The sequence below is a fragment of the Manacus candei genome, unplaced genomic scaffold (assembly GCF_025592945.1).
Source record: "Manacus candei isolate 608988 ecotype Guabito, Panama unplaced genomic scaffold, ASM2559294v1 h1tg000136l, whole genome shotgun sequence".
Lineage (NCBI taxonomy): Eukaryota > Metazoa > Chordata > Aves > Passeriformes > Pipridae > Manacus > Manacus candei.
Window position 1 is genome coordinate 428,402 of NW_026138184.1, and position 22,533 is coordinate 450,934.

A 22,533-nucleotide genomic window follows, 5' to 3' on the forward strand; every position below is an offset into this window, starting at 1 on the left:
TTCCTGTGGCTCTTTAGGGCTCTGTGCCAGCACAGCTAATCCAGGGAAATCACACCTCAGCACAGCATACGTGTGAGCTCTGCTGGCACGGACCGAGAGAACGGTTATGGAGTGGGTTGGGTTGGAAGGGACCCTAAGGATCTCATTCCACTCCCCTGCCATGGGCAGGGACACCTTCCACTATCCCAGGTTGCTCCAAGCCCTGTCCAACCTGCCCTGGAACACTTCCAGGGATGGGACAGCCACAGTTTCTTTGGAAGGAGAGGATAAAAGCCAATAAAACCTGCCCCAAGCCCAGCTGCATTCCCTGGTTCCCCTCCTTCCCTACCTGAGGCCAACTGCCCAGGCAAGGCCTGCATTTATCATGGAACAGGTTCTGGAGAGAAGTCTTCTGCTCACTGGCCATCATCTTATGGAGAGCTTCGTTTTCCTCCCCTTCACGCTCCAAAATCTGCAGGAAACAGTGAATTCCATCCCAGCTGCACTAAAAGGTGACATTATTCTCCTCCACTACACAGGGTCGTGACAAAAGGGAAACCAGAAACACAACCAGTATTTACAGTCAACAAAGAGGGGAATATTTGGCAAATACCTTGCACTGGGAACAGCACTCTTTGTTATTCGGGAATTCGGGGGCTTTTGGGAAATATTGCTTGAGTTTCTCCCAGGCTTCCCTGGAAACCACCCTGCGCTCGTTCTCGGAGATGCACAGGTCACCTGCAGGGAGAGAATCAAGGCAAGGGCTTTGATCACAACATGCTCAGGGATGTTTTGCAGCCCTTGATTGAAGAGATTACAGGGAATAAAGGTGGGGGAAGAGATCCACACGTTTAGCAGCCAAAACCACGTCAGCAAAAACCAGCCCGGCCGACAAAGTCACCTTCAACTCCTGCCTTGCTTCCCTTAGACAGGGAAAAATAATAATAGCAGTAATAATAATAACAATTTTAATTCATAAAAATGTCCTTTGGATTTCCAAGCTGATCAAACACAAGCAGGGATGCTGGGAAAAGCCAAAGAGGGCACAGGGCTACTGGTTCCTCCTCCACAGCTACACCCCCATGGTGCCTCCATGCACCAAGCCCCAGACTAACCCTGTGTCCCACGGAACAGAAGCCAGGTGCTCTCCACATCCTTGAAACCCCAAATTCCCCCTGCAGAATCTCAGATGGCTTCACATGCCCTATCCAAGCACCTCAAAATGTGGCAAGGGCAGATTTGGCACCCTAAATCTGCTCTGGGGAACCACCGGGGTGTGAAGACACCGGGCAAGATTTACCAGCTGTCCCCCAGACAACTTATTTATCCATCAGGATTATTTCTCCTGCTATCAGGATTATTTATCCTGGTGCTCAGGCAGCTCAAAAAGCCCAGGAAGGGTTTATCAGGAGCCATTTGTGCCTGCCATCTCAGGGATGGAAGCAGGAGACACACCCAGGCTCTTGGACACCACGTGCACACATGACAACACACACTCCGGATAAACAAGAATTGGGAAAACTGGAGAAGGCTCCAGGATCTGAGCAGCTGCCCCTTGCAGGGGTGATGATATCCAAGGGGAAAACACAAGCACATCCCCCTCTGAGACAGCAGCTGGAAGTCACTGTGCTATGAGCAGGCACCGGGAGAAACACGAGGAGCAGCCGGAGCAGCCGTTGCGACACCGGGATGCAAACCGGATTTGGGAATATTCCTGCCTCGGTGGGGATTGCACCAGCAAGAGGGAAGGAAAACAGCAACTGCCGTGTCCAAAGGGCACAATACCTTATTATCTGCTTTTCTATAGCCTGGAGAGCTGCAGACAGAGGAGAGGGAGAGAAACTCCTTCCTCCCCACCCTCTGGTAGCTCTTTAACATGACAAGCAGCTCCTCGGGCTCACGGATTTGCTCCAGCCCAGCCTGGAATTTGGCCAGCCCTGGAGAGGAAAAAATAGCAACCATCCCCTCCTGCTTTTCCTCTAATAAACAAAGGTCAGGCCTCGATGCAGCACTTGGCCACTTGGGCCTCATCCAGCACGGCCAAGTGGCTCCGGAGGTTGGACCAGGATGTCGTCCAGAGCCAACGATGGGGAAGAAGAGGAGCTTGTACAAATAAGTGCCTTGACACCACATGATTAATTAAAATAGATTAATATGGTGAGGAAAAGAGGAGGAAAAATCAGCTCTGGGTGTGCAGGAACAAGTGTTTTGCCATCTGGAAGATGATCCCAACCGCTGCTGACCCTGTTTCCCACTCCCACCATCCAGGGACATGTTTTGGGCACGGACATCAAAGGAAGGTTTAACTTGGTATCTGGAAAAAATTATTCACTGGGATCAGGCAGCTACTGGAGAGCGAGGAATTGCAGCAAGGATGCAAAGGGAGTCGAGAAGGGAACGCCCGGGTGGCATTCCTGGAGGCCAGCCAGCCCTCACAGAGCCAGCCCTGGCTTTTCCAGAGCCTCCCACGGAGGCAGGAACCTCCTCCACCACAAAATTAAGGCTGTAGGAACAAGACTACAGATTTGCTGATCCACTCCAGAGAGAATTTTTCAAGGTGGAAAGGTTGTTTTCCACGAATAATCAAAGGTTAGCTCAAGACAACAAAACCTGCCCTGCCAGCAGCCCTAGTCAGTATTATTTATTCTGCTCTGACCCAAAGTCACAGATCAACCAGCAATTTAACACCATAATATTTTCCAAAGGCCTATTGGCCTATTTTTTATCGTGTCTGGCTACATAAATGTTCCATCCCCACACTCCCTGCTTTTATTGAACAGCAGCAGCCTCGAGGCAACGGGAAACGCAGCGTTCAAGGCTCTGAGTAACAGATAAAATCGTGACAAAGTGCTTAAACACCCGCCTTGAAAATGAGCTTTCTCCAGCCTTACTCCAGGTTCTTGATTAGCCCTGATGACAGGAGGAGTGTGGCTAATTTATGGCATTTTTCTTTCTTATTAGGGATAAGATGGAGCCTCCCCAGTAGGGAAATCAGTGCCTACGAAGAGGAGCTTAAGTAAAACAGAGTTATGTCTGGGAATAGGAGCTTTAAAAAGTGAGATTTAAACAACAGGGTAGCCAAGGATGCAGCTAATGAGGCATCACTTGGAAAACAACCCACACGGGGTCAAAACCTTCTGTAAACAGACACCAAAGCTCAGCAGGTTGGGAGATCAATATCCGGAGGTCCCAGCCCAGGTGTTGGCTGAGTGCTCCTGTTCTAATGTAAACCAGGATTAAATGGACGCTCTGAGCTCCCATCTGGAGTGATTTACACCGCCTCTTTCTCTCTTAATGCTTTCAGAGCTTTCAAGTGGCTGCAGAGCTTTGGTGCTGCCCAGGATGCCATGAGAGGGGGAGAAGCTCAGCTTGGCTGAGCCCTTACAGGATCTGCCTGCAAGTAAAACTTCTGAGTGCAAGAACCACCAGGAAAATGAGAGTTAAGCACATTTCTGCAGTGGCTCCTCACGCTGGCTGCAGTTGGAGTAAAGGCTACGAGGTTCATGTGTGGAGCAGTGGGACACAAGGGAGACATTCAGCTCCAACCCCCGGAGACACTCACCGTGTGGGCAAACGATGTCTTCATTAAAATTTAACTCCTCTTCCTCCTCCCTCTTCTCTTCGTTTGATTCATCTAATTGAAAAAAAAAATTAGTAAGACAAGAGGATTGCACAGAGTTCCTCTTCCCAAGGAAAAATCTTATGGCGAGGTGGGGGGGGAAAGGAACTCGGCCGCCTTTCAAATTCCTGCAAAACCCTCAACCCAAGGGAAAATTTGGAAGGAAATTTGTTGTTCTCTGATGTCTTGGCCTCTGGGCAGGCGGGATTACAGCCTCCAGGCCACGTAGGAGGGCTTTGAAGTGCGTGGAGCACAAGCCAAGCCTTTGTGAGATTACAAAGGATGCATTTGTTAGGGCTGGAACACCGCGGGGGGTTCACTGCTCCCAAGGATCTCCCGAGTTTAACCTAAACAAGCCTAGGTAAGAGCAAAGGCAGCAGAATTCCTGGCAAAATTTCCTGATCTAAACCAGATGCTGCCTGACAAACCGAGAGGGAAGCCGGCAGGGGGTTGACAGGCCCCAAATCAACGTCTGAATTCCAGTTAAAATCCATAACTCCACACACAGAAGCTTCGGCCGCTGAGTGGAGCATCAGGAAGACAATGAGGTGTCAGTAAGAGCCTCTAACGAGCTGCTTAACGAGCAACTTGGCTTGTGAGTAATTCAATTGTACTACTGGGAGTTGCAACCTGTTGTAAATCAGAGGCAGCCCCGAGGAAAGCTTGAGTGGTAGCTCAGAAATGCCCTTTTCTCACTGAGTGCTCCACCTTACAGACATTATCGGGGTGGTGGGGTGTTCTCAAGCCTCCAAGCCCAAGATCAATGCCATGAGCCATCATCCCCACTTTCATTCCAACCAGCTTTTTGCTCTCAGTTCAAAAAAGGTCAACGACACGCAATTTCCAAAGATTTAAAGAGCAGAAGGCAAATAACCCCCCAGTCAGTCTCACGATATGGGCACAGAATTGGGTCCAACTAATGATTTTTGTTCCTAGGTTGTGTTTTCCCAGCGCTGCTGCATCACCTGTGCTGTTTCATCCCTCAACCTTCACAACAAACATCATCATCATCATCCCTTTCCCCAAGGTAATTTTCATGTTTCTTCCTCCCCTGTGTTCCCTCACTCAGAGAAAAGCAGATGAAAACATTGTGTGGCTGGGGGAGTAATTTCACACAGCTTTGTAAAACCACTTATCCCCTCATCTCCCTCTCCAGGTACGAAGATCACCCCGCAGTTTCCAAGCTTAGCAAAGAAAAAGCTCCTTAAAAGGGAGTTTATTTGATTTATTATCCTCTCTTCCCTACTCATACAAGAGAAACAAAACAGCTACAGAAACACCCGATGTGTCTTTTGTAGGAGGGACCAGGCAGAGCTGTTGGGTCAGTACAGCAGAAATTAGGAGGAAATCAGGAGGGAATACCTTTGTTTTGTGCGTTTCCATTCATTTTTCCATTACTGTGCTCTGCATCTTCATCTTGCTCATTCAGCTGCTCCAGAGCCAGCTGACGCCAGCTCCTCAAAGATGCTTTTCCAACCCAAAACCCGTCGTTCCTGCAGGGAGAGAACAAGGCAAATCACCACAAAATCACAGCCCCCTTCTCCTTCAGAGCCACACCGGTAAAATCTTTAGGAAAAAGCTATACAGGCACTTCTAAAAAGCACTTGGGACTGACATACCCCTTGACTGTGACCTTCAGCAGGTTGGTCACAGTTTTGTAGTCTTCATTCAGCTGGTTTTTGAGCCGCAGGATTCGACACCTTTCCACCACACAGTCCTTGCAAAGTGCTTTGACTGGGGTGGGGGGGAAAAACCACAATTTATTACACTATTTCTTGCACAGTTTCTCGCACAGGTGTCTTATTGTCTGTTCGACCACCCTCAGACTGGAGTGTGCCAACTATCCTGGCCTCAGGATGGGAGATTTCATGTGTAAATGAGGAGATCCTGGGGGTTATCAGGCCACATTTGAAGCTTAAAGAAGCATAAAATGCTGCAAATGAGGTGAAATCTGCTTCACTCCCTCCACAGCTCTATCAGAGTCCTGGTATCCACCACTTGCACTCGGAGCCAGGTCAGCCCAGCACACAGGCAAAGGTATATGCCAGGAAAACACCTGTATTGTGGCATTTTACCAGTTAAACCCAGAAAAAACACCCTCCTGCAAAGCTGCACTGGACCAAAGGAGTGGAAATCCTACAGCTGGGCGTGTGTTGTGTGCATTTTCATCTGGGATCAAGAGGGGATGGGAAGCAGCGTGTCCATCCATCCTTTTATCCCTCCCTCCCAGCCACACTCAGCCCACAGCCCTTCAGGAAATCTTCCACTTGACTAATAAACCTTGCCCTGTTTTTCCCCACAAAGGCTGCCTGCGTCACCAGCAATTCCTTCCCTACAAGCTCCTGGTAGGAGCTGAGCTAATTTGGTCTCAGTGGGAGTTACTGAGCTCCTTCCTCAAAGGAATGAAGCCTGGGGCTCGAGGAAGGGCTGGCCAAAGCCTGGAGGGGCTGGGCTGACCCCAAAAAGCTGGATGTGTGGTGGATGCTTCAGCAGGAGAATGCAGGCCAACAGGTCTGTGCTTCCTGGGATGAGGTGACAGACAGGAAGGGATTTTTTTGGCCTGAATGCTCCCTGAGATTCTGCCCACACAGGAGCTGCAGGTGCTGCAGGCACAGCAAAGAACTGTCAAGAGTTTGGGGGGGTTCCTTGCAAGTCTTATTTTCTAGAATTGCCTTCAAACCTTCCAAGTGTCGGATTTTCTAAGCAATCCTCAGCAATTCCTGCAGGCACAGCCCTTCCTGGACACAGCAGGCCCTGCAATCCCACTCAGTGGGTTTGGGGAACGTTAACAGAATTAGGTGATATTAAAAAAATCCCCAGAAATAGCGCAGCACTAAAGTACTGAAATGAAGTTGTGATGACCAAGGAGGAGTCCAAATGGGGCTGAGACCAGAAGAAGGCTCTGAGACATGCCCAGCACACCCCGTGGTTACCATTGAGCCGGGGCCCTCCCCCGTAGCGCCGGTAGAAGAAGTCGGCCACGTATTCCGAAATCCTCTTCATCAGGGATATCTTATCGGGATGGAGTTTGCCATGGGAGCACAGGCAGGCCGTGTTGTCGATAGGTTTGGGAGGAGTGGACTCATCCAGCCATTTCTGCAGCCATTCCAGAGAGATGAAGTCGTAGGGGGAACCTGGGAGGGGAGAAACCACAAAGAGGAACAAGCCCGGACGTGTCAGCTCCAACACCAGGTGGTACTTTAGAATTCCTCTTAAAAATTAACAGGAAATCACTGTTGGTTATATCTCTGAGGTACAGGTTTTCAAATGTCTGATCCAGCTTCTCCCACCCTGTTCTCATCTCGGTGTCACAGATTTAGAAGACATGAGATATTAAGATGTTCAGGTCATTTCGGATTCAGCAATCAATATGGAACAGCTCCAAGGAGGAATGGGAGTGCTTTCAAACCTTTGGGGGATTACTGGAGAGCAGTCGAGGAAAGGGGAAGGTTTTCCCATCATCCATCGAGGGACTGATATAATATTTAAATTATGATCATACATTAAAGGCTTTTCTACAACAGAGAGAGTTCATCAGGCTAATTTGAAAATTAAAAGCAACACCACAAAAGAATCGAGGTTGGTGTTCACCCCACCCTTTCAGCACTTGAAATTCCAGTGTTTTTCTTACAATTCTGGGTGAGAAACAGTCCCATATTTTAAAATTCACAGTGCAAATGGAAACTTGCTCAGATCTTTTGCTGAAGCAGAGCAGCGGGTTCGCCCTTGTTTGCTGAAGGAGAAGCACCTGCACAAAGCCAAGGTTCAGGAGCAGGTCAGTGCCTGTGTGAGCAGGGAAATGGTTTTGGGTGACAGCCCTGTATCTCAATACTGAGACACACTATTGATCCACAACTCTTCTGGGGGATGAGTGGGAAATTAGGAGGAAATCAGGAATTTTAAACCCATTCTCTGCTGCCTCGAAGGCAGCTCTGAAACCACGGGGAAAGGCAGCTGTGAGTCACATTTATCAACTGAACACAAATCCTTGATGTTTCCTGGGAAGGAGCAACAGAGAAGCGACAGGAAAACACAGAAGACAGGAAAACACTGTGTCTCCAGCTTGCACTGGAGCTCTGTGAAGCCTCTTTTCCTCCACAGCCTCAACCCATGGTGTTTTCATCTTACGCAACGCCCTCCGCAGCCGTGACCTCCGGAGAATTCCGGCGCTGTCAGAACGGCTTTGCTAGTTTGGGATGAAAGCTGCCTCCCCCAGAAAGGACGTTTTTCTGGGGCAGACTCCACAGAGCTGGCAGGGAACGTGTCTGCACAGCTGCAGAGGCAGCCCCCAGTTCCAAGGGCCAGGCCCCAGCGCGGCGCTGGAATGACGCTGCCTCCAGCTGTGCTGGGAGTGCTGTGCCCGGGCTGTGCCCAGTGGGTGCCCCAGGGCACTGCTTTGGGGCCTGGCAGCTCCAAATTGAGGCACAACAGCTTTACCTGCACTTGTAAAAAACATCTTTCTGGGGATTTATTCCTCTGTCACGTTAGAAATGCCGAGAGCAAACTATTCTGTTCCTGCTGAGGGAGGGCACAGTGGGATTGTGCTGCTGCTCCTTTTGGCAGGTGAGTCAGGGCAGGTTGATCCCTCCAGCACAGCTCTGATCTCACAGCGACATCTGAACACTGCTCAGGCTCGTGGGGACTCAGGATGAGCTGTGACATGCTCCTGCTCCAGAGTTAAACACCTGCATTCCTGAATTGGAGAGGCAGATTTACAGGAGCAGGAGTTTCCTTTGGGCTACTCCAATCTCAGTGCTGGCTCTGAGTGTCTGGCAATAAAAGCTAAAACATCAAATTCTCCAGCAGGCCACACAATTAAACCCACTTTTAAGTCTTCAATTATAATTTTCCTGGAGTTTTTAGGAGATGCACATAGTGAAATTCCACATGCTGGATAGACAGAGCAAGTGTCCCTATGCTTTTGAGGGAGATGGGATGGAAAAACAAGGTGGGGAATAAAACCCCTTGTGCTGAGGTGACAAGACACAAGGAGCAGGAGGAAAGGATTAACCCCAGTCACTACAAAGCTGAGACATGGAGCTTTGAGGCACTGGCAGGGGTGGATCCACTAATTTTCTGCTGGAGGTCAGGCATTCTCCCAGTTACCTGCTGCTGAATCAGGATCACCAGCTCCCAAACCTGCCCTGAGCTGGCAAGTCAGGAGCAGGCAGTTCTTCTGCCTGGCTGCTCCTAACGAGCTGCTCAGCAGGCAGAAGAAAAGAGTCACAAAGCATGAGGCTGACTGATGGGGAAGGAGCAAGAGGGAATTAGCGACGCCAGAGGCCAAAAAAAAAAAAAAAAAAAGGAGAAAAAATAGGTTAAGGCAGGAAAAGCAGCGAGGGAAAACAAATCTGAGCATGCACGGAGCTTCCCTCTTCCAGAGGGCTGCGGGAATGCCTTCCAGGGAGGGCAAGGTTAGTCACAAATCATCACCAATCTTAACAGCTCTACTAGAGAAATCCTCCACAATGTCTTACAGACCAGCTTCGGCGGGTAACCTTTGGTAGAGCTCCTTCACCTCCTCGTGTTTGATCTTCCCCCTGGCCACGCTCTGCTTGCGCATCTCGGCCATCTCGTCGCACCACTCCTCAAACTTGCAGTTATCCCTCTCCACCAGCTCCTGCAGGAAAGCTGGTGGGAGAGAAAAAGGAAAAAAAAAAAAAAAAAGAGCCAGGAATGTGAGGAGAAAATGCCAGTTATGTTAATTATCCTGGGTTATCTGGGGATAACAAACCTCAGAGTTCCCTCACGTTCCATTCCCAGGCGTGTGGACATTGCTCTCGCCCAATATAGGTGGTTGTAGATGATTAAAAGCAACGTTTTGCACCCAAGAAAATAATTTACTGGGTGTTGGTTGCTGTGTTAAGGGCAGCTCCTCTGTCCTGCCAAGGATCCATTGTTCCCAGGGTGGGAACAAGAGCTGGATACACCTGAGGCCTGTCCCGCCCTGGGATCCAGCACACTGCAAACCCAAGGGCAAAGAGCCCCCAGGAGATGGGAGATAAGCACTCCAACAGAAATGTGAGGGAAATGGGAATTTTTGCTGTCATGGGTGGAAAAAAAACCCAAAAACCAAACCTCAGCAGGGAAAAAAAAAAGAAGATAAACCACTTCCATCCCAAGGCTGGTGTGAGGAGGGGGGGGAAGCTCTGCTTATCTGAGGCCTTTTCCTATTTAGAATTATTTTGAAGAGCTAAAATATCTGCAGAAAGGTTAATTCTTGAGCGAAAAATATCCTCCTTGGGAGAATACCCAGCATTAAAAACCAACCAGCCTGACCTCCTGGAGGTCAGAGCCAAGTTGTGCCTCTCCACTGTGCTGGAAAAGCCGCTTTTTAACAGCATCAAAGCAAAATGCCTCAAATTTACAGTTGCATGAAACCTCCCCACAAGCACAGAGCTCCCTGTTCCCTGTTCCCTGGCGGGATTCCACGGGAAACAAAGGCAACGCAGGAATTTGGAGCTGGGTGGGGAGGCTTTTGTCGAGTTATTGTTTTGGGCACAGGGGTAGGAGGAAAGGGAGAGCAAGACAGCTCAGGAAACAGGCTGAAAATGCAGATCCAGGCAGGAATCAGTAGTGCTAATTCCTGAAGTTTTGTGGCTTGGGGGGCAGGTTTTAGGGCTGGGGGGGGGGGGCTGGAAAAGGTTTGGGGGTGTTATTGGGGGGAATAAGGTGTGTGATTTATAGGATTTACCCCCTCTGCAGAGATCCAAAGGGACCCACCACCTCTGCAGAAAAGGAAGGGGGAACACACCTCAGCACCAGGGGCCTAATGAATATTTCTAATCAAGCATCATTAAATCCCCAGGCCAAGCCCCCAGGGAGCTCTGCCACCCCCACAGTCCCAAAGCACGGCCCAAATTGCTGCTCAGGGCTGGGAGCCTCTTGTTTTCACCTCGTTTATTCGTGATGTGGCAAAGATGAAGCAGTTGCAGAGGGAAGCTGACATCTGTCAGGATTATTCACCTCCAGCACACAGCGTGCACTGCTCCTGACATTTAACCACGCTCTTCTCCCTCCCTCTGGAATCCCGGTGGGATCCCTGCAGCAAATGCCAGCGGGATGATTTCCTCCTGACCCCTTCCTATCCAGACCAGCTGGTTAAGGCAGAGAGGTCTGAGCAGGCACAGGGGAGGGATGGGCAGGTTAATATTCATTAAGTGCTGGGAAAGCCCAGGAGGAACACTGGTCATGACACTGAGGGGCCACATGGCACATGGAGAGTGGTTAAAAATCATGGAATCGTGGAATGGTTTGGGTTGGAAGGACCTTGAAGATAATCCAGTCCCACCCCCTGCCATGGGCAGGGACACCTTCCACTAGCCCAGGTTGCTCCAAGTCCTGTCCAACCTGGCCTTGGACACTTCCAGGGATCCAGGGGCAGCCACAGCTTCTCTGGGTAACCTGTGCCAGGGCCAAACCACCCTCACAGGGAAGAATTTATCCCCAGTATCCCATCTAAATTTCCCCTCTTTTAGTTTAAAACCATTCCCCCTTGTCCTGTCTCTCCATCCCTTGTCCCCAGTCCCTCTCCAGCTCTCCTGGAGCCCCTTTAGGCCCTGGAAGGGGCTCTCAGGTCTCCCTGGACCTTCTCTTCTCCAGGTGAACCCCCCCAGCTCTCCCAGCCTGGCTCCAGAGCAGAGGGGCTCCAGCCCCCAAAATGGCGCTTGGAGCAAAATCCCGACGTTGGGGCCCACCTGGAGCATCCTGGGCTGGCACAGATTCCCAAATCACTCACCTGGCACCTCGACAGTGAGGGATTTCTCCCTGGCCTGCAGCCTGTACACCAGCATGTAGGCATTCCGGGAGCAGTGGGTGCCCTTCCCACACTTGGGCTTCCGAGTCTGGGATTTCGACGGCTCCGCTGTGGGACAGAAGGGAAAAACCTCAGCAACACAGCAGCCTGATCCTCCTTCCATGGGATGAGTTTGCCCCCTAGCCAGCTTCCCTCTGCCAGGCCTCTGTGCCAAGCACTGGGCTTGGCATGGCTCAAAATTGCATCCCAAAGAAAGCCCCAAATCCCTCCAGCCTCTCTGGGTAAATCAAAGGCACTAAATTTAGGAGCCTGTTCTGAACCTCCCTTCTCCAAGAGCCTTTCTTCTCTCCCCAGTGGAACCTCTCTGAGCCAACAGCAACTCTTGGAAAAACATCCTTTCTCTCTTCTCTCCTCTTGTTCTGGTGTCCTGACTCCAAAGGAAAAGAGTCAAATCCTCAGGGAAGAAATTCGTATTTACAGGTGACCGTGGAGGGGAAAAAAAACACACACAGCAAAGTTTTCAGGGAGCCAACAGCCACGGGAAGGGCTGTTTTGGAGCAGCTGGTGGGGGATGTAAAGCTGTGTTGCAAGAGCTGCTGTTTCCAGATGGATTCTCAGGCAAGGAAAACACTTCTCTACAGCTGCAGCCTCAAAACTCAGACCATTTTTAATGAAGAAAAAAAATTAAAGGAACAATGTTCCGTAGGTCAAAGTCTAAATGGACCACTGAAATATTAAGAGCAAGTGTCTGTTCTTCCCAAATTGTGAAAAAATTCATGTGCCTCTCCTCCCACCATCCAGAGGACTTCCTAGACTCTATTTACTTGCATTTTCTCCAAGGATTTTCTAAATTGTTCCCATCTGTGGCCAGGGCTCTCCCCCCACCACAGACCTTCACTGTATGTTACTGACCTTCTCCTGCTGTTACATGGGTTTGGAACAAAGAAAAGTCTCATTTTTGCTCGGAACAGACAAATAACATCAAAACTTGATAAAAATATTGGGCTCCCAGCCCTAGAGAGGCTCCTAAACACCCTTTAATTCTACTCTCCAAACAGCCTTGTATTGAAATACAAGAAATAAGAATACTGACTTGTGGTTAAGCATAAAACTTTATAAAAATCGAAACCACAGTGGTTTATTTGCATCTTATTTTGCCACTCCAGGGAGGTTAAAAACAAAGGCTGAGCAGCTCTTTTGCTCAAACCTTTCAGGGTTTAATTTTCCCTCACACCACTAGAGGTCTGGGCAGCTCCATCCTGGTCTGGGAGAGTCAAACATTAATGGGACAGAGCTGCTGGGGGCAGGTAGAACCATGGAATCACTCGGGCTGGAAAAGCCCTTCAAGATCACCCAGTCCAACCATTAACCCAGCACTGTCCCCAGGTGCCACATCCACACACCTTTGGAGCTCTTCCCAGGGATGGGGACTCAATCACTGCCCTGGGCAGCCCCTTCCAATGCCTGACCATCCTTTCCATTAAGGAATTGTCCCCAGTATCCAACCTAAACCTCCCCTGGCACAATTTTTTCCCCTCTCCTCCTGTCCCTTGTTCCCTGGGAGCAGAGTCCAACCCCTCCCGGCTCCCCCCTCCTGTCAGGGAGTTGCAGAGCCAGAAGGTCCCCCCTGAACCTCCTTTTCTCCAGGTTGAGCCCCCTCAGCTCCCTGAGTTGCTTTCCAGAGGTTCTCCAGACCCTTTTCCTTGTACTCCAGACCCTTCCCCAGCTCCATTGCCCATCTCTGGGCACATTCGTGCAGGTGAGGGCAAGGAAATGGGAGAGGGAGGTTCATGGTTACACCAAACTTAAACCTTTCCCTTAGGGATGCTTTTAAGAAAGGCCACATTCCACAAATTCCAACCAAAGCAAAGCATCCTGGTGAGCCAGCACTCCTGGGAATGGATTCCTTGCACTGCAAGTGGAATTTCTCATTCATTTCCCCCACCACGAAGAAGCACCTGCACTATGGAACACTGAGCTGCTGCCCAGCCCAGCCCTCAAAATGCCAATGAAACACTCTCATTTATTGGCTGCAGAGTGAGAAAGCAGCAGGTCCAGCCTCAGCCCAAGCTCTCCAAGAAATCCCCAGGAAATCCAGTGCAGGAGCAGGGTGATTTGAGCAGCACAGGACGAGCCAGTAATGGTAAAACAGAAAAGCAGCAAGGAGAAGTCAACAGGAGGTTGTTGTTGAGTTATTGTTTTGGGCACAGGGGTAGGAGGAAAGGGAGAGCAAGACAGCTCAGGAAACAGGCTGAAAATACAGATCCAGGCAGGAATTAATGCAAATTGAAGTTCCGTGGCTTGGAGAGTGTGTTTTAGGACTGGGGGGTGGGGCTGGAAAAGGTTTGGGGCTGTTATTGGGGGAAATAAGGTGTGTGATTTATAGGATTTACCCCCTCTGCAGAGATCCAAAGGGACCCACCAGAGTGAAAGGGCAGTTTTAGCTTCCAACTTGTTATTTGGATCAAGATTTTTTTTTTACTGACTCTTAAGTCAAACAGCTCAGTGGAAATAAGACCACAACGAGTTAAGGGAACCGAAAGTATTCCCGTTATCTGTTCCAACACCGGCCAAGGAAGCAGCACTTGCCTGTTGCACCCTGATAGGAGCTGCTGTTCGAGTTATCAGCATCTTATCTGCCATGTGGCAGCCAGACAAATACTAGAGGAGCTGATCACGAGGTGTAAACACTCATGCAGGGCTGAAACCAAGCAAATCTGGCTGCAATCCCCAGGATTGCCGTTTCACACGTTCCTCGGAGCCGCGACAGGGAGCAACAGGATCCCTGGCTTCGGGGAAAGGAGTTGCCTGAAAAGGGCATTGACAACTGAAAGGTTTTACCTAGATCTTCCTCGATGCCCAGCTGCAGCTTCTTGCCCTCCATCTTCTCGATGTCCTCGTCGTTGAACTTGTACCACTCGCCCGTCTGCGGGTCCTTGACGTGGGCGATGTAGTGGCCAGAGTAGGCGCTGACGCCGCGGTGGATGAGGACAGCGCTCAGCTCGTACACGTACACCCCGTCTGGGAGGGCACAGCAGTGCTCACACACAGCTCCAGAGCCAGCAGCACAAAGCCCTGCTCTCCCAAAGCTCCGGGGCTGCACCCGGCAGCAAACGCTGCGCTCCAACGTGGAGCTTCCCGGGACCTCGCTAAGCAGGTTGTGGCTTCCACGACCCACTTAACGAGGATGTTGTTTGAAACACAGGCTTCAAACGGCTCTTGGCATCATTTCCCGTCAAAAAGAGGATTCAGAGGAATCATGGAATGGCTTGAGTTGGAAGAGACTTTAAAGCCCATCTTGTTCTATGGGCAGGGACACCTTCCACTAGCCCAGGTTGCTCCAAGCCCCGTCCAACCTGGCCTTGGACACTTCCAGGGATGGGGCAGCCACAGTTTCTCTGGGCAACCTGTGCCAGGGCCCCACCACCCTCACAGCCAGGAATTCCTTCCCAATATCCCATCTAACTCTGACCCCCTGAGCTACAGGCACTCCAAGCCCCACACAGGTCACTGGCACTGCAGACAGACTGGTGTGTACAGATTTCCCCAGGATGGATAAAGAAGGAAATTCCTGGCTGCAAGGGAAGGATTTCTTCTTAAACAGAATCCCAGAGACCTCTCATCTGCTGACAGACCATGGGTAAAGACAACAAAAACCCTCCCCAAACTCACTTTTCTGCTCCATGAAAGGCTCCATGTCCAGCAGCTCCGAGAAGCCGATGTAGGTGTTCAGCTTCTTCTTGTGACCAGTTTGCCTGTGCAGGGGCAAAGCTTCGGCTCAGGCACAGCAATAACAGCTCACCCCCCCAAAATAACACCCCCTGACCCCTCAGAGAAGCTCAGACACCCCCTGACCCCTCAATCAAAGCAGGAAGAGCCAAGCAGGTGCTTCCCAAAGAGCTCGCAGGGTGTTCCCACTGACCTGTCGAACACGAAGCGCATGAGCTGCAGGTTGAGGGTGCAGGGCAGGCTGAGCAGGCGGATCTTCCTCGTGGCATTCTGCTTGCTCTGACAAGTCTCACAGAAATAACGATTGTCCCCTTCTAATTTTTCTTCCTGAGTGTGGAGAGAGGGAGAGGGAAAGGTGTGGAGAACAGCTCAGCACTGAAAAGTCAACCGAGCCACTCGAGAGCTGGAGACTGAAAGCACCAAAGTGATTTTAACTGTTTAAGTCTCTTTCCGGTTGCTCTTCCCTAATTAATCTCTCAGTTAAAAGACACACTTTTAAAACTGCACATTCCAGCGTGGCCAGAGCAGGCTGCTCTCACTTTAAGGCCAATTTTAGACCCATTCCAAGTTGTCAGGTCTCTCACAAGACTGGCAGGTTTGCTCCTTGCTTCGCTGAGTTGGTTTAGATCAAAGAAAATAATTAAATCACCCCTTTTATGAGTTCACGTGGCCCAAGTTAATGCACAGCCACATTTCAGCCTGGAAACTCCAACCCTCTGCTCAGCCACCCAAAATCACCCTGCAAGAGTCACCGTGGGAGCCTAAGTAGGCCCAAGTGCAGGATTAGTCCAGAGAATTCCAACCCCCCCAGCCAAGGTCATTGGGTGGTTTTGGGTGAAGGAGGAGCAGACAAACATCAAGTTCACCAATTCAGGAGTTTAATTTGTGCACCCAAACCAGTTTTTTTTCATAGCAGACCTTCCACAGGCAGAGCAACCGGTTTGCTGAGCGCAGCAGCAGCAGGCAGGGAGCTCAGGGCCGGGGGTTCAGCTCAGTTCTGTCCTAAAGAGTTTGAGTGGAATCCACATCTCAACGTGCCCGAGCCGGACTTCGGATCCAGGCACATTTTCAAGCTGAATGGGAGCACTTGCAGCTGTTCCCAAAGCTATTCCCGGCGCTCCCCAGCATTTCTGAGAGCACATTTTCCAGCAGGGAATGTCTCCTGTTGCTGTGCAGATGAGCACTGACACAGAGAACACGAACCCCAGCCCCTTTCCCCGTGCTATCCACAACAAAGCATGCAGGGACTTATTCCCAACTTTCCTGGCAAAGTATTTTCACTAAAAATGCAACTTCCAAGTGCTTTTTAAAGCCATAACAAGAGCAAGGAGCGGCTCTGCCTCGATCCTCATTTTTTGTGTCCCACAGAAAGAAACATTTTCACTTGGATGCATCTCACTGAGCCAACTTGCTCCAACACCGACCTCAAAGGCTGTGAATTAGAGGAAGGAATTTAAACTCCTGGCTAAAAATAGCAGCATTCCAACGAGCTCCTACCTTGAGGAATTCTGTTATACAGTCTGTCAGCTGCTTGTGTCCTTGGATGTTTAACTCCAGCTCGTAAAATTTGGACACCAGTTTGGATTCTCTGCCACACTGGTTGCAGCTGGGATTGAAAAGAAGATAAAAATACATGAAGACAGGTCATGGTTCCTGTGTCCCAGCCACAAGCAAGATACTCCTTGGATAAAACCAGGAGAAAAAAGTGGAGTCAGAGTTGAGGATGTTCACAAATCCACACCACAAAAACTCCACGAGAAGGTGCAACCAGCACAATAGCAGCTACCAGGACCTGTTACAGCTCATGTGCATCATTTTGTATCATTTTTAAGGTGAAATCTCCATCATTTTGTCATTTTTAAAGTGAAATCTGCATCACTTTATCTCATTTTTAAGGTGAAATCCACAGCTCCGAGAACGCAGAAATGAAAATACAACGCCCAGGATGCTGTTTTCTGGCTGCAGGATTTGCCATTCCATCAACTCACTCACAGGTTTAATTGGTGAATTTTCATTAAAGGACTAAAAGCAGCTGGAGAAGTGAGACAGCAACAACACAGGCACAGAAACAGGACATTACAAGCTTAAAAATCCCTCAGAAAAGGTTTCTGCAGCACCTCACCTGCCTGGTCCCGTTGTAGGAGGGATCTTCCCCTCTCGAATCCTTCTAAAAATTCAAATATTTACTAGGAGGTTCTTCCCAAAGCCAATACTCACACAGTGACATAGGCATACTCTCCACAGAACTGCTTTTGCACGATGTTCCTGACATCTGGGTTCTTCTGTTTGGATAAAGTATCTTCCAGGAGGGACATGAACAGCTTGGAAAACTCCTGGGCATCCTGAAAAGAGAGAAACCCGAGTTCATTAACAAGCCCACCACAGCACAGTCACAACCCTGGCACTAATTTAGTGCTAATTACCCCGAGCCCCACGCACAGGCTGTACCCAGGCTCTGTGCACTGAATGGAAAATGAAGACTAGTTGGGAGAACTAAAGAAAAAAAGAGGAATTTGGCTAAAAGGAGCGTGAGGCCCTCCGTGTGGGAGCAGGGCTGAGCTCCCCTGGCCCCCAGCCAGCCCTGCCGGGGGTTTGACTCCTGCCCTGCTCTTCCCAGGGCTCTGGAAGGAATAAAAACCCTCCTGTGGAGCTTTCTGGCCCCTTGAGTGTCGATTTTAAAAGCTGGGCTCGCAGAGCCAGCTGTCCCTGCTGGGAGCAGAGGTGAGCAGGGCATAAAAACACCCCAAAAACAAGAGGCTGCCCCGAGGTTGATCCCTGCCAGGCTCTCGAGCTTCCCCACGCCCAGCTCAGGATTTTCCTCTCCCACCCTGGCTCTGCTCTTCCAAAAACAAACAGGTTTTGGCCTCTCCCAGCTGCCCTTTCAGTGTCCCTGGCTGGCAGGGACTGTTTCCTTCCCCTCTTGGTCCTCCCAAGGAATTCCCTGCTGGTGCTCAGGCCCTTCCCCCAACCACCTCCGTTACCTCTCCAAGTGGATTCCCAAGCCCCTCTCCCAAGCTCTCTCCAGCTGCAGCCCCACAGGATCCTGCAGCACTCACCCTGGCTGGCCCCAGTGATGCCATTAGGATCTCCTCGCCCTGGGAGGGCCCTAAAACCTCCCCAACCACCCACTGGGGTGGAACAGCCCGTGGGACACCTGCAAGAGGACGCTCACGGCAGCTTTGCCCCCCCTGGCTCAGTGCCAGGGTCACTGGGCACTACAACATTCCCTGTCTCCATCCCATCACTCCCTGGGCTTCTCCTCTCCTGTCCTCATCCCACTGCTCCTTATCCTCATCCCATCACTCCTTGCACTCCTCCTATCTCCCTGGCCTCATCCCAACACTCTCTGTCCTGATCCCATCAGTCCCTGGCCTGATCCTAATCTCTCTTCTCCTCATCCCATCACTCCCTGTTCCCACCCCATTGCTCTCTGGGCTCCTCCTGATCTCCGTTGTCCTCATCCCATTGCTCCCTGCCCTCCTCTTGATATCCATGTCTTCATCCCATTGCTCCCTCTCCTCATACCATTGTTCCCTGGGCTCTTCCTGATCTCTCTGTCCCCATCCCATTATTCCCTGTCCCCATCCCACTGCTCCCTGGGCTCCTCCTGGGCTCATCCCATCACTCCCTGTCCCCATCCCTCACTCCCTGGCTCATCCCATCACTCCCTGTCCCCATCCCTCACTCCCTGTCCCCATCCCTCACTCCCTGTCCCCATCCCTCACTTCCTGGCCCCATCCCTCACTCCCTGGCCCCATCCCTCACTCCCTGGCCCCATCCCATCACTCCCTGGCCCCATCCCTCACTCCCTGGCCCCATCCCATCACTCCCTGGCCCCATCCCTCACTCCCTGGCCCCATCCCTCACTCCCTGTCCCCATCCCTCACTCCCTGGCCCCATCCCTCACTCCCTGGCCCCATCCCTCACTCCCTGGCCCCATCCCTCACTCTCTGGGCTCATCCCATCACTCCCTGGCCCCATCTCTCACTCCCTGGCTCATCCCATCACTCCCTGGCTCATCCCATCACTCCCTGGCCCCATCCCATCACTCCCTGGCCCCATCCCTCACTCCCTGGCTCATCCCATCACTCCCTGGCCCCATCCCATCACTCCCTGGCTCATACCATCACTCCCTGGCTCATCCCATCACTCCCTGGCCCCCTCTCAACCCTGCTGCACTCCAGAAGGGCCCAGAGCCACACTCCTCCCTTCGTGTTTGCCCCTGGCAGCAAGACCCAGCTGGGAATGGCCAAACCACCCTCCCAGGGCAGTTCCAGGTCCCTGGAATGGCCAGGCCCCCACGCACCTGCTGCTGGGCCGTGTCCAGCCCCAGGGCCTTGACGAAGCCCGAGGGGTCGATGTAGCGCCGTTTGCTGTTCTGCAGCAGCGCAAACAGGTACTGCAGGTGCTCACAGATGCTCTGGGGCTCGTAGTCTGGGGGAAACACAAGGCACAGCCAGGAATTCAGGGCAGGAAGGGACTGATCCAGGGATTTTGCCCGGTCTGGCTTTGTCAGGGTGAGTTTATGACTAGAAATGGTGGGTTTAGAAGCTGGTTTTAGTTGTCGAGAGAACTGAAAGGGCTCGTGTTGGGGATGAGGGCAAACCCCGGCACAGGCAGAACAGAGAATGATTTAGGTTGGAAAACACCCTTGGGATCATGGAGTCCAACTGTAAATATTTGCTCTCTGCAACTCCCTGACAGGAGGGTGGAGCTGGGGGGGGGTCGGGCTCTGCTCCCAGGGAACAAGGGACATGAGAGATGAGAGGAAACGGCCTCAAGCTGTGCCAGGGGAGGTTTAGATTGGATATTGGGAGGAATTCCTTCATGGAAAGGGTGGTCAAGCACTGGAAGGGGCTGCCCATGCAGGTGGTGGAGTCCCCATCCCTGAAGGTGTTCCAAAAACATGTGGATGTGGCATCTAAGGACATGGTTTAGGGATGAACAGGGCAGTGCTGGGGGAATGGCTGGGCTTGATGATCTCAGAGGGCTTTTCCAACCTCAGTGACTCCATGATTCTATCCTACAGTGCCCAGCACGAGCTGGGAGTGAAGGGTTTAAGCAGCATATGCTTCTGATTTACCCAAAATGGTGAAACATCATGTAAAACCACCATAAAACAGGAACAGAGCTGAGGTGGCTGCACTGACCCAGAGCACCCACAGGGACAGCACCCACACGGACTGGGAGCAGTTGGGAGCTTTAATCCTACCTGGAATCTCCATTTCTGCCCTCCCATGGGATAAGTGCAGCTCTGTGAGAGCCCAGATCAGCCCCAATCCATGTGTTCCACCCCCAGCACCACCACTGGGCTTTGGGAACCAGCCAGGCAAGAAACAAACCCAAATCAGCCTTTTCAACCAGCTCAGACCCCCCTGATCCACGAAATCCCTTGGATCAAGGTCACTGTGCTCCCAAAACCCAGGTGACGGCTCCAAACCAACGCCGTGGCGACAGGATGATCATCTCATGCTTCACCCACAGATCCTCCTGACGAATTCATCCCAGAGCCAACATCCAGTTCTGGGAGGAAAGGAGGGACTGCCCCTCTCCCAGGAGAACGTGCCACCCACCTGTGTCCTTGGGGACGCCGTCGCTGCAGGCGCTGGGACACAGGTACAGCGCCTGGCGCAGCTCCAGGTTCAGAAACCACATCTGCAGGAAGGTGTTCACGTAGCACGTGGCCCCCAGGTTGGTCAGGCCCACAAAGGCGTTCTGGGGGGGGACACAAAGGGTCAGGGGTCGCCTCCCCTCGTCCTCTGGCACTGGGGAAGGCAGGGGGTGAGTTTTTGGGGGGTTGGGGGGTACCTTCTTGCGGCGCTCGCAGTTGGGGTCGTCGATGTTGTGGAAGCTGTTCTCGTCGATCTCGCCCAGCCACACGTGCTCCCCGATGCCCACCAGGCAGTTGGGGTTCCCCCGGCAGTTCCTCCTGGGAGAACGGACCCCAAGTGTCACCCCCGTGTCCCCTGGGGGTGGGGGGAGGCGACAGGGCAAGGGGGGACCCCATAAGGATGAACGGAGGGAATGTGGTGGGATATGGGTCACATCCACCCCACTCCCCGAAAATGGTGGTCAGGGACAAAAAAAGGGGATGGAGAAGGTCAGAGGGAGGGGAAAGGGGAACCCAGGAAGAGTATGGGATGTGGGGGTGGGTCCCCTGTATCTGGGGAGTCAGGCAACAAGAGGGATCCCCAAGATCTGAGAAGCCAGGCAGGGAGGAGCCAGGGTGGGAGAGGGGTCCCCAACAACTCCTTGGGGGTGTCCCCTACATCTAGGGAGCCAGGCAACCAGAGGGGTCCCCCCCAGCCCAGGAGGAAGGTCCCCTCTATCTGGAGAGTCAGGAGGGAGAGGGACCCCCAATATTTGAGGACCCAGGAGAGGGGTTCCCTACAACCCATGGGGGTCCCCTGTGTATGGGGAGGGACAAGCAAGGAGAGGGGTCCCCACAACCCAGGGGTGTGTCCCTATTTCTGGGGAGCCAGGCAGGGAGAGGGGTTCCCCATAACCCCAAGTTGGAGGGTGGTCCTCTACACCTCAGGAGCTGGGCAAGGACAGGGGTTCCCTACAACCCATGGGGGTCCCCTATATATGAGCAGCCAGGCAACCCTACAGAGTTCCCCACATACCCAGGGTTCCCCTATACCTGAGGAGGGAGAAGGAGGGGTCTCTGGGGGGGTCCCCTATATCTGAGGAGCCAGGCAGGGACAGGGGTTCCCTACAACCCCAGGGTTCCCCAATACCTGGAGGGGAACAAGCAAGGAGAGGGGTCCCCTGTAACCCCATCAGGGGGGTTCCCCTCTGTCTGAAGGGTCGAGCAATGAGGGGTCCCCCCCAATTCCAGGGTGGTGCCCTGAATTTGAGAAGCCAGGCAGGGACAGGGGTCTCCCACATCTGACCAGCCAAACAATTAGAGGGGTCCCTCACAACCCCAGGACGACTCCCTGTATCTGGGGAGCTAGGGAACAAAAGGGTTCTCCACAACTCAAGGGTGAGGGCCCCATATCCAGGCAAGGACAGGGTTCCCCCCAATCCAAGGGATCCCCTAAATCCGTGGAGCTGCACAGGGAGGGCTGAGGGCCCCCCAAGCCCTGGGAACGGGGTGTTCCCCCCCCCCCAGATAAACACGGGGGGGTCTCCACCAACCCCGAGGGACCCCTAAAGGGCGGGGAGCCCCTCCCATCTCGGGGGGGAGGGAGCAAGGGGGGCCTCCAGCCCGGGGGAGCAGGAGAGCCCCAAACCCCGAAGACAGGCAGAGGGGGGGCTTAGTGCCCGGGGGAGCCCCCAAACCCCAGGGGTGGGCAGAGGGGGGTGTTCGGTGCCCAGGGGAGCCCCAAACCCTGATGATGGGCACAGGAGGGGGTCCCACAGTCCTGGAGAGCCCCCAAACCCCAGGGGCGGGTGGGGGGGAGGTTCGGTGCCAGGGGGAGCCCCCAAACCCCGAGGATGAGCA

The 22,533-nt window shown here is 52.2% G+C and overlaps 1 protein-coding gene across 1 annotated transcript in view; it reads right to left on the bottom strand.

The window, feature by feature from the left end:
* USP48 (ubiquitin specific peptidase 48) overlaps positions 1-21,149 on the bottom strand; it is a gene marked incomplete at its 5' end in the record, with an annotated part of 30,161 nt that extends 9,012 nt beyond the window's left edge. The window contains 16 exons of the mRNA XM_051771535.1: positions 329-451; positions 593-717; positions 3,542-3,613; positions 4,961-5,091; positions 5,218-5,332; positions 6,532-6,732; positions 9,080-9,229; positions 11,337-11,462; positions 14,196-14,375; positions 15,027-15,109; positions 15,277-15,410; positions 16,581-16,689; positions 17,301-17,425; positions 19,390-19,517; positions 20,657-20,798; positions 20,892-21,149. Coding sequence (XP_051627495.1) covers positions 329-451; positions 593-717; positions 3,542-3,613; positions 4,961-5,091; positions 5,218-5,332; positions 6,532-6,732; positions 9,080-9,229; positions 11,337-11,462; positions 14,196-14,375; positions 15,027-15,109; positions 15,277-15,410; positions 16,581-16,689; positions 17,301-17,425; positions 19,390-19,517; positions 20,657-20,798; positions 20,892-21,149 — 2,202 coding nt within the window. The remainder of the gene's footprint in view (positions 1-328; positions 452-592; positions 718-3,541; positions 3,614-4,960; positions 5,092-5,217; positions 5,333-6,531; positions 6,733-9,079; positions 9,230-11,336; positions 11,463-14,195; positions 14,376-15,026; positions 15,110-15,276; positions 15,411-16,580; positions 16,690-17,300; positions 17,426-19,389; positions 19,518-20,656; positions 20,799-20,891) is intronic.
* Positions 21,150-22,533: the final 1,384 nt, after the last annotated feature.